This window comes from Phyllobates terribilis, unplaced genomic scaffold (assembly GCF_046119375.1).
Source record: "Phyllobates terribilis strain yellow unplaced genomic scaffold, ASM4611937v1 Scaffold_5__5_contigs__length_657084704, whole genome shotgun sequence".
In the NCBI taxonomy this organism is placed as follows: domain Eukaryota; kingdom Metazoa; phylum Chordata; class Amphibia; order Anura; family Dendrobatidae; genus Phyllobates; species Phyllobates terribilis.
The window spans coordinates 253955577-253967911 of NW_027362765.1; the positions used below are offsets into that span (position 1 = coordinate 253955577).

Here is a 12335-nt window from a genome sequence, read left to right on the forward strand (position 1 = left end):
GGCTGTGTACTGTCCCTGGCCACATTCACCTGTCCACGTGTTTGTGGTTAGGTGGTCCTTCCCTGTAATTGCACTCGGGAGGGCACGGGTAATGTTGTGGGACCCGTGCTTGTGGAAGGCGGAGGCGATACCGGGAAATATAGTGGCGGCTGGAGACCGAGTATGGACACCCGGCCGCCGCCGGCATGAGGTTGTGAAAAGCTTCCGCCTCCAAGAGCTTGAAAGGCCATATTTCAAGTGCAAAAAGCTGCCCAGAAATCTGGCAGTTTAGTGTTGCGGCCTGTGGGTGGGTGGGTGGCTGGCTGCCTGCATACTTGCGCTTGCATTCCAAGGAATGGGGTAGGGACAACTGAACGCTGTCACAAGTCAGCAACGGCAGGTTCATGGCAGGAGACATCTTCGCATGCGCCAACTATCACTTTTGATGGGAACACTTTTAGGCAGTGACCTGGGAGTCAGAGATGCTTCCAGAGGTCTTCCCCATGCTGTTCCCATGACTTTTCAGCACTGCATGCATGTGTCTGATGATGTGTCACACACCACATGGCCAGATAAGGTTGTAAAATGTTAAAATGAAATTTCCTGGTGAATGCATTTGTCTTGGTTGAAAGCAATGCAAAAGTGCAAAAACGCATCAAAAACGCTACGTGTTTTTGGTTATTTATTTTGCTTTATATACATTGTACATGTCATGGAAAGGATGTTCCTTAACATATTTCCCAGGAAAATCCATTTTGGTTTCGTTTTGGTATGTTTTATTGTGAGTCCGTAAAAGTGGCGTAATACCTCTGACAACGTTGTTGACAGAAGTGACCTGGGAGTCAGAAATGCTTCCAGGGGTCTTCCCCATGCTGTCCCCATGTCATTTGAGCACTGTTCCTATCGATTTGGGCAATTTTTAGGCCCTCAGCAGCCCTCCAGGGGAGCCGCCTGAAAAATGCTCGAGTTTCCCATAGACTTACATTGGGCTCGTTGCTCGGGTCGAGCACCCAAGTATTCAAATTTGCTCGACCCGAGCAACGAGTACCCGAGCATTTTAGTGCTCGCTCATCACTACATTCTACCAATCGGTGCAGGTCCCAGCAGTCAGATCCCCACTAATCAATAATTTATCACTTATCCTGTGGAGAGGTGATTACTTGTTTTCCCCAGAGAACCCCTGTAAGCGCATCTTATTCTAAGTATTTAATCACTAATGGAAATAGAGAATCTTCTAATTAATATCAGAGAGAACAAATGACTGCCTTACACAACACAATCCACTATACTAACACCAATAGTACCACATACAAGGGAGAAATGCTGCCACACCATTACCAGACCACATATTACCACCACATAGTGACCAAATAATACTACATACAAGGGAGAAATACAGTGACACCCGTGACCAGACCACATATTACCACCACATAGTGACCGAATAATACCACATACAAGGGAGAAATACCACATATTACCACCACATAGTGACTGAATAATACTACATAGAAGGGACAAATACCACCACAACGTGACCAGACCAGATATTAACAGCATATAGCGTCCAAATAATTCCCCATCATTGCTCTTCCCCATCCCCATCATTGCTCTCCCCACCTCCTCCATTATTGTTCTCTCCCACCTCCTACTTCATTGTTCTCCCCCACCTCCTCCATCATTTTCATATCTCCTCCACCATCATTGCCATATCTCCCCCATCATCATTGACATATCTTCCCCACCTCCTCCATCATCATTGCCATATCTCCCCCCACCTCCACCATCATTGCCATATTCCCCTCACCTCCTCCATCATCATTGCCATATCTCCCCCCACCTCCTCCATCATCATTGCCATATCTCCCCCCACCTCCTCCATCATTGCCATATCTCCCCCACCTCCTCCATCATCATTGCCATATCTCCCCCACACCTCCATCATCATTGCCATATCTCCCCCACACCTCCTCCATCATCATGGCCATATCTCCCCCCACCTCCTCCATCATTGCCATATCTTCTCCACCTCCTCCATTATCATTGCCATGCTATACTTCCCCCACCTCCTCCATCATCATTGCCATTTCTCCCCCACCTCCTCCATCATCATTGCCATATCTCCCCCACCTCCTCCATCATTGCCATATCTCCTGCCACCTCTTCCATCATCATTGCCATATCTCCCTCCACCTCCTCCATCATCATTGCCATGCTTCCCCCACCTCCTCCATCACCATTGCCATGCCATATCTCCCTCCACCTCCTCCATCACCATTGCCATATCTCCCCACCTCCTCCATCATCATTGCCATATCTCCCCACCTCCTCCATCATCATTGCCATATCTCCCCCACCTCCTCCATCACCATTGCCATGCCATATATCTCCCCACCTCCTCCATCATCATTGCCATATCTCCCCCACCTCCTCCATCACCATTGCCATGCCATATGTCCCCCCACTTCCTCCACCACCATTGCCATGCCATATCTCCCCCCACCTCCTCCATCACCATTGCCATATCTCCCCCACCTCCTCCATCACCATTGCCATGCCATATCCCCCCCACATCCTCCATCACTATGCCATATATATCTCCCCCCCCACCTCGTCCATCACCATTCCTATATCTCCCAGACCTCCTCCATACCATTGCTTTACCTCATCTCCCTCCATCTCCTTCATCACTGTATCTCTCCCTCATCTCCCCGCCATCTCCTCCATCACCATTGTATTAGTTAAAAAACAACAACAACAAAAAAAACAACACTTACCCTCTCTGCTCGTTCCCCCACAGCATTGTCCTCGGCTTCTTGCCCGGCATCTTTCTCCCTGACACAGGCCCGCGTGCATGGTGACGTCATCAAGCAGTGCGAGCCTGTGTCAGGGAGAAAGCGGCGGGCAGGAAGCACAGGACGGATCCCTGAGCTCCGCTGCCATATTCCTCCCGTTAGCAGCGGAGCGGGAGGGATCGCATCGTTGCCTGTCCGCCGCACTCTATGAGGGCAATCTGGCCATGGGCAATCTGGCCATGGGCCCCCCAGAGCCTGGGGGTCCACGAAGCAGGCCAGATTGCCCTCATCAGTTGTACTGCAAGGCCCCCCCCCTCCACCTTCGAGCTCCGGTGCAGGTGCACCGGCGGCCATGTTAACCAGCGGTCCCCGTGCGTCCTCCTCAGGGGCCCGTCGAGGACCCGGGCCCACCGGAGAATTCTCCGTTGTTCCGGTGCCCCAGTCCGACCCTGTGTGTAGTCAGTACAAAGGACAGGCACATGATTTATTCCTTCCAAAGACCATACTAAGGACCAGGGGGTACTCATTACTGGTGGAAGAAAGGCGATTCCGGCACCTAAACAGGAAAGGGTTCTTTACAGTCAGAGCAGTTGGGCTGTGGAATTCCCTAACACAAGAGGTAGTGATGGAAGACACTATAACAGCTTTCAAAACAAGGCTGGATGATTTTCTCGATACACATAACATTGTGGGCTACAGTTAAATTAGACAAAATATTACACCTATAGTAGTACATTTAATATGATAATAGTAATTACATAACTAGTATCATAATTAGGTTTGATCCAGCGTTCTAGGACTGATCGCCTTTTCTCGGGGTCAAGAAGGAAAGGCTGAATGTGTCCTGGGGTTTTTGCCTTCGTCTGGATCAACAGATTTAGGTATAGGGATTTTACTAATACCATTATTAGAATCACAAGAGTAATACAAAATATAAACTAATAAAAAAAACGGGTTCATTTGTAATTGTAATAGTGCAGTAATAATAAAAATGGTAATAATACATTTGCGAGGCCTAGTCCCAGTAAGTTAGTATGTTAGGGTAGGGAGTACAATTGGGGGAGAAAAGTTGAACTGGATGGACCTAGGTCTTTATTCAACCTACGTTACTATGTTACTATGACCTATGACATATAGGTACGTCATAGGTCGTGTATCCCCCTTTGATGTAGGCTCCGGCGCTGAACCTTCATCTTTTCCGGCACATGACAGCTGATTTCAGTTGGCATGTGCCCCTAACAGCCGCGGGTGGAATCACGATCCATCCGTGGCTGCTAACATGTTAAATGCGGCTATCAATCTCTGACAGCGGCATTTAACATGACCGCGCTGGAAGCTAGTCACAAACCCACATGATCGCGGGGCGCTGATGGGTTGGCATGACAAATCGGGGTCTGTAGAAGACCCTCGAGCTTGTCACTGCTGATCTTCTATGCCATGTGTCGGCGTTCATAGAAGATGATGCTTTCTGCTACACATAGTAGGGCTCAGGCCCTGTTATGTGTAGCACAAACGATCAAATGATTGCAGCTTCAAGTCTCCTAAGGAAAAATTATTTAAAAATTAAAAAAATATAAAAGTTCAAATCCTTGAAACCCTTTTGCTCCATTCAAAATAAAACAATTGAAAAAAAATACACATATTTGATATCGCTGCATTTCTATCAAAATATAATAAGAATTAATCCGATTGGTAAACGGTGTAATGAGAAAAAAAATCAAAATGCCAGAATTATGTTTTTTTTGGTCTCCGCAACATTGCAATAAAATGCAATAACAGGCAATCAAAACATCATATCCCATACCCCAAAATAGTATCAATAAAGACGTCAGTTCGGCACTCAAAAAATAAGCCCTTACCCAGCCTCAGATCCCGAAAAATGGAGACTCAGAAAATGATGTCATTTTTTTTTTTTTTACAAAATTTGGATTTTTTTCACCACTTAAATAAAAAATAACCTATACATGTTTGGTATCTGAGAACTCATAGTGACTTGGAGAATCGTAATGGCAGGTCATATTTAGCATTTAGTGAACATGGAAAAAAAATTGTGGAATTGCACTTTTTTTGCAATTTCACCACACTTAGATTTTTTCCCCTGTTTTCTAGTACACTACATGGTAAAATCATTGGTGTCGTTCAAAAGTACATCTTGTTCCGCAAAAAACAAGCCCTCACATGGCCATATTGATGGAAAAATAAAAAAGTTATGGCTCTGGAAAGAAGGGGAGCAAAAAAAGAAAACGCAAAAATGGAAAATCCCAAGGTCGTAAAGGGGTTAAAGCATATTAGAAAAACTATCAGATTATTATAATAAATAGTAATTTAGGATGAAAATCATTATTAGCTGTTGACCACCCCTTTAAGGTGCATTGGCTGCACTTAAATGTACCATTAAAGGGAACCTGTTAGCTGCCCTAACTCCCTAAACCGCCACCATGACTGTATTGCACCATTTTTCTACATTTTCATTGGGTCCTTTTTGTTGCTTAGTGATTGATGATAAATGTAAAATTAAAGGTGTTGTCCACTACTCGGACAACCCCGAATCAATCACTACTATTATATTCCTCCCAGTACAATAATAATAACACGTATACTCGCCTCCGGTGCCGGCGCCATTCTAGGCGGTCCATGTGGTCAATCAGCAGTGACTTCACTCTCCCCTCTTTTGGACATAACTGACATCAGAAGGTTGTTAGAGAGCAGCCTCAGCAGTAACTTCCTCTGTATGTCCGGATTTGTCCATAGGCAGGCAAAGTGAAGCCACCGCTGATTGGCCGCAGGGATCCCGTGACATAACAATGTCACACAATCCCCGGGAGAGCCGGCACTGGAGGTGAGTATAAGTGTTATTATTGTACAAGGGGGAAACATAGGGATTCAGAAGGGGTTGTCTGAGCAGTGAATATTTCCTTTAATTTTAAACCTGCGCTCAAGCTATGTAAATCAGTGAATGACTAAATCAGGTGGTATTGATTTCCCTGGACTAATCCTCCCTCTCGTTGTGAAAGCACAACCGTGTGGGCGTGGGTGACATGATTTTCAAAAGCAACGTTACCGCCAGGTCTTTGCATACTTTGCGGCTGGCCAAGTCTGGTGTCAACGCTGCCTCCCTGGCAGTGCGCCAATAAAGCAGGTGTCCATACACCCAACTTCATTGCATATTCACATGGAAGTAGAAAGCTGTCCACATGTTCAAAATTTGCAAAGAGTCAGCAGTAATGCCAGTTTGAGGGGCTAAGGTAGCAGTCAGGTTCCCTTTTATGTGTATTGTGGGCTTTTGTGAACAGGACTCAGTGACACAGCTTCAGAGACTGTTGAAGGAACAGCACTGGCCTCATCACATCTTATCATTATCCTGTTTTTGCAAAAGCCATTTGCAAAAGGTTTACTTTTTCACTATGTGGCGACCGAGTCTGTAGGGCCACAAAATGCCTGCATGTGTGATATACTTTTATATGTATTGCCAGCTATGGTGAGGGCTGGTTTCTCTGCTGGGAAAACTGCATCCACACATTGTACTCAATCCCTTACTGGAGGATTGTGCATTTTTGCCTGAACCAGGAAATGTGCACGATCCCTCAATGGGGAGAAGGTGTTTCTGTGCAGTGAAAATGTGAGAAGTAGCAACATAGAGGTCCGGATAAAGAGGAGCAGCATGTTTTCTTCAAGGACAAGCCGCAGAAGGAAGGGTATCAGTCCTTAGAGCCACAGAGACCGTGGTTAAACTGAGAGACTGCTTGGTCTTCATACAATGAGCAGTAAAGTGCTTTGCCCAAGAGCTCAGCAGCCATAGAGTCAGGGACACTGCTGCAAGAGAAAGTGTTTTCCACAAGATTCGAGCTGCCTGCTAGACGGAAGAGATCACAGATCCAGGATCTGTCTATCCTGGATCCCTGGGGTCCAAGGAGTCTTTTAACAGAAATATGATTAGCAGCAGGAAGGCTACACTGCATCACAGCAGAGAAACTGAACCCTCATTGTGCAGGCGAGACCAAAACCCTGTGAGTGAGTTGCATGGAATCTTCTGGAACTTCAGTAAAAGGTACAAACTGATTATTACCCCGTCTAACGCTGATTATTCTCTGCTGCACGATTTCTGCTCCAACTCCCCAGGGAGCCAGCCCTGGTTGGGAAGGGTTAATCATCTGGCACTGCTCTTCACCACCTAATTCCCAGGGACCTTCATTAGTGCCTGACCATACCAGGCTGAACATCCTAACTAGCGTCACTAAACTTTTTATTACTTTATTATTAACCCCACAATTGACAAAGACTGTCGCGCGCTCCCGGTTGGGCCTGACCGCCGTTCACCAGTACCGTGACTGCAGCGGCCGGTCGGGGCGGGACAGGCATCTAGCTAAAAACAGAGTTCTCTAAGTCAGCTGTAGGGAGGCAACAAAAATGTTAAATCCACTGTTGGTAAAGCAGCGGCCAGACTTTGCATTGCAGTCCAAGATCGAATCAAGATCCACGGACGTCTGAATGAGTCCTTCATCTTGCAGAGAAACAACTGTTTCAGCACCAAGAATGCGCAACTTATTGTAGTGGAACAGTGAAACAGCTGTTTCCCTGTAAGATTTTGTGATTGTTTCAGAGAAACAATTTATAAAAACGCAGTGGCGCAATGCTGTTATTGTTAAAAGCCACATCATGACTTGCAGAATGTAAATGCAGTCTAAAGCCCCCGTCTCACATAGCGATATCGCTAGCGATATCGCTGCTGAGTCACGGTTTTGGTGACTCACCAGCGACCTCACCAGCGATGTCGCTGTGTGTGACACTTTGCAACGATCAGGCCCCTGCTGTGAGGTCGCTGATCGCTGCAAAGTGTCCTGGACCATTTTTTGGTCGTTGGCCTCCCGCTGGCCAGCACCCATCGCTGTGTGTGACCAGCGGGACCAACGATCTGGCTGGTAACTATGGTAAACAGCGGGTTACTAGGGGCACGCGCGCACTTAGTAACCCGCTGTTTACCATGGATACCACTCTGCTACGGTGCTCGGAGGCTCCCGCGCACCGTAGCAGAGTGGTATCCATGGTAAACAGCGGGTTACTAGGGGCACACGCGCACTTAGTAACCCGATGTTTACCATAGTTACCAGCCTGCTCCTGCTTGCAGCAGGCTGGTAACTGGAGCAGGACATCGTGGAACGATTCTTTCCACGATATCGCTGCTCCCCTGATCGCTGGTGAGCCTGCCTGTTTGACAGCTCACCAGCGATGTATTAGCGATGCAGCAACGATCCCTGACAGGTCGTATCGTTGTCGGGATCGCTGCTGCATCGCTTAGTGTGACGGGGCCTTAAGGGTAAGACCACATATGGTGGCTAGACAACATGATGGTTAATTGCTGCTGCGCAAAGTCTCACCCTTAGGCCACGGCGCCACTATCAGTATTTGGTCAGTATTCGGTCAGTATTTTTTCTCAGGAGTGGGAGCCAAAACCAGGAGTGGGTGATAAATGCAGAATTGGTGACTTGTTTCTATTATACCTTTTCTCTGATTGTTCCTCACCTGGTTTTGACTCCCACTCCTGAGAAAAAATACTGAGCGAATACTGATAGTGGGGCTGTGGCCTTAATGTGAAAACATATATCAGAGAAGTTAGTATCAGACTCACAAAGTAATTTTGAAAACTGCACGTTCTGTAAAGTAAATGCATGAACACAAAGCCCACAAAATCCCCAGAATGAAAATGCTTCAAAATACCAACCCCATAGTAGATGAATGACTATGCTGAACCCAATGAAGGTGAGATTTGCATTGCAAAATTGTCATTAATTGACCTACAATATTGTGCTTGTAACAATCATTGAAGACAACAGTCCAGCATCTGTTTGCAATAGTAAATAAAATGTATCAAATTTATACTTATGTGTTCTTCCTCGTAGTGTATAATCACCACTTCCCCTTCTGTTGGCGATGCAATTACTGCTTTCACCCTTTGGTTGTTTGTTTTCCTGCATTTATCTATTGAGGGCCTATTGTTAGGGTTCACTTAGGATTCACTTTAATAGGGTAATGCTGCTAAACTCCCCTTGAGAAAGCACTGGGTGTGTGAAACCCGCGTCGGGGCGTTATTTGTGGCACGTGACCGGACTTAGTGATATCCCTAATGGGTAAGTCTAATGACTGACTCTATTTCTCCTATTTGGGAGAGCATTAGTGCACTGTTTTGGCTGTACAGGCTTATGCGGTGAGCAATATTGTGATATCCTATATCAATATCATTGAAATTATGGCTGGCTTTATGACCCCACCTGCACAATTATACTTTATACATGTTTGTGGGTGGTAAGGAAGAGCTATTATTGGCAAATATATATTATTACTCTCCTATGAAACATTAACCCATAAGAATGATAATTAATATTGGGATTTATCCTGGTCTATGTGTGTCCCATTTTTTTGATTCATCCTTTCCTCTTGAATTTTTTGTACCTAGTGACTTTTAAAATGAAATGAAGTTTTTAACATTTTTTCAATAAAGTATATTATTATATTTGCATGTGGTATTTGGATTTATTCCAAGTGTAGGTTGCATAAACTTAGAACTGAGGCTATTAAAGGGAACCTCTCAGCTAATTTATGCTTCCTGAACCATGGGCAGCATGAATCTGACATTGCCCATGTTATTGTGTCTTTTCAGGGAAAGAAACTTTGAAAAGCAGGCTGTGGACTATGTGTCCAATGTAGATCCCTAGCATCTTCTCCTTTCCACGCTCACCTAGACTGACAGTTCTCTCCCTATATGTGTATAGGGAAAGACCTGTTAGTCACGGGGAGTGGGGCAGGAAAAGCCACCTGGGACCTGCCTTGTATTAATCATTCAAGACATATAGTTCCCATTCTCCTTTAAAGTATGCTTTCCCTGATAATCCAAAAGAAAGCAACAATCCCAATGAAGCAGACGCCAATTTTCCTCATTTTAGGGAAACTTGTTTTTTCCAATGCCAAATCTGGAATTCTATCAGAATAATTTCCTAAATCAAACGCCCATCTCCCATAATCTAGTACATATAATTGTGCTCCTCAGTGTTGAATGCGATATTTTAATGTATACTTCATTTGCTGATCATTTAACATTTTTTGCAAGCATTATGTAAGAATCACCAAGGAACGTACCATCTCCTAAAAACTGTAGCAGTCCAAGGTCAATGGGTCGCTTCCAGCGTGAGTTCTTCTGTAAAGCAATACCATACCCTGTTGTAGCAAAGACCTTTCCACTTCCAATGGTCACCAGCTTACACCCTTCATCCTTGCCTGCCATGTAATTCAGCACCGCTGCATCATAGATAAAGGCATCCAACTTTCTGTGCAAAAACATAAGACACAAGATAACTGGAAATACTATGTGCTACTAGGGAATAAAATACAATTAGAGAGTAGAACATAGCCCTATGTACAGGGTAGAATATGGTGCTAGTTCTGGCTTCTTAGTACTTAGCTGTGGGAGATTTGGACACTATGCTCTCTTTCGTGTAGCATTTGGGGAAGTTATAGTTAGCATGATATATAGTCATGAAATAGTAGTTTATCTGAAATGTGAATTTAAAGAGATTGTGCCCTTCCATAAAAGTTTTGTCTGTAAGTTACTATAGTAGTAAAAAAAAAAACAAATAACAAATTATGCTTTATTTACCCTGTCCAGGTCCGGCACTGAGTCTTGGTGGCTGCTCCTGGATTCTGTTCAGAGCTGTCACTGATTAGATGTTGTGCTGTCTATTCTGACTCCATAACTAGGCTGTGAGTGTAGGGTGCTTGAGACACCATTACCAGGCTGTCTCTATGTACCAGTACTCACATGAAGAGATATCATTAGATAGCTTGACTCGACTGCAGAGGCACGTATGAAGATTCCAGAAAAAGGTTTATTTTCAAGCTGAATTCTTGTAGTCATGCACAATTACAGTATCAGTAGCTGTAATAGCTGCAGTAGGTAAAAAAGACTGCTGTGAACCAAGGATGCAAGACATGAGGTTCATAAGTTGGCAGATATACAAAGAATGAGGAAGAAAGATTCTGCACTGGACCCGGGCAGGGCATGTAATGTGCAATTAGCTTTTTTTATTTTTACTACTATGGAAACTTATAAGAAAAACTTTCCTGAAAGTGGACAACACCGTTAATGAATTTTGTTTAACCCAAGTAAGCGCAGAATGTAACTACAATAAAATAGTTCTCACCCAGACTTTAAGCTGGCAAGAGCATCTTCCACTGATCGTTGGTTGTATCTCACCATGTAACTGTGCATGTCAGGATAGTTGGTACGGATGTTACGCTCAGTGCTGCCATTTGGGACAGTGCCAAATCTAAAAGGAGGGTAATGCTCTTGTGGCTTCTGGAACTGCAGACACAGAAAACATAATAAGTCGGTTAAAAATTAACGAACTGGTAAGTTCTAGAGACTTAATGCTATTCTGTGATGATTTGTGTGAATGGTCTTCATTGCCAAGGGGAGGCCTCTTGAATGTTAATGGTATGCTCACGAAACAGAATTGAGATGGAAAAAAATCTGCTGTGGATGTCACTGGAAATGTTTTACATATGGATTTTGTCACAAAATTCAACCTTTGCATTGGAATGGGTGAAATCAATGGTGAAAATCCAAAGAAAGACTTCACATTCAAGGGATTGAAATTCTGCACCAAAAGGATATTTCTTACGTAGATTTTTTTTCACAGTGTATGAATGAGACTTATTGAAGTCCTAGCAAATCCTTCCAGAAAATCCACAGCACTTGTACATGTACACGTACCCGAAGTCTAAAGAAGGCCAGCCCGAGAGAAGATAGCAATGAGGCAGTTTTGGAGGGTTGGATTCTTATTCGTAGATACAGTAAATTGGGAATAAATCCCCACAAGTACAGGCCTTTTAAAATTATTGTGACAGGGTGAAACATTTGCTAGCCAATATTGTTTGTGCATTTAAAGGAGTGGTCCGAAATACAAATACATTTTCAACCTTTATCCCTATCTAATTTAATGCCATAATCTAAACTATTTTCTAATATACTGTAATTAAAAAAATTCCTATCCTTCCCTAACTACATTATCTAACTGAATTTTCTTTTTCTTCCCCTACTTCCTTTTTAATGACGCTTCATTTGAAAATCCTAGTGCATGCTGGAATACTCAAATGAAGCGTCATCAGGGGCAAAGGCTGCGGTCACTGCCTCAGATTCTGCCCCTTCCCTGAAATGAAGTGTCATCAGTGACCTTCGTTTCTGGGGCTGGGCTAATTCCTGCACAATGTGCACTGTGCGATGTGCACAATGACAGCACGCTCTCTCTAGCCGGCGCAGATCAGCAGTAATGAGCCATCAACAGAGCGCACACTGTCAGCGCGGGTTGTCAGAGTACCCGATGTGCAAAGACCAGCACTGAGCCCACAAGTGAAAATTAATTTGTATTTAAGACCATCCCTTTAGCCTAATTCAGTACTAGTGTTACTGTAACGTGGTAGTAGTCGTGGGCGAGGCACTCTCCTGAGGCGCCTTAGCACAGTACATGACAGTGGAGGCCCTGGCTGGGTGTGTGGACTTCTGCTGTGAGG

General features: G+C 44.5%; 1 protein-coding gene across 1 annotated transcript in view; it reads right to left on the reverse strand.

Moving 5' to 3' along the window:
* Nucleotides 1-12335, reverse strand: part of GRIN2C (glutamate ionotropic receptor NMDA type subunit 2C) — a 166192-nt gene that overhangs the window by 63279 nt on the left and 90578 nt on the right. Inside the window, exons 9-10 of the mRNA XM_073681203.1 lie at nucleotides 10967-11127; nucleotides 9906-10093 (exon numbers count right to left, since the gene is read on the reverse strand). Of these exons, the coding sequence (XP_073537304.1) occupies nucleotides 9906-10093; nucleotides 10967-11127 (349 nt within the window). The remainder of the gene's footprint in view (nucleotides 1-9905; nucleotides 10094-10966; nucleotides 11128-12335) is intronic.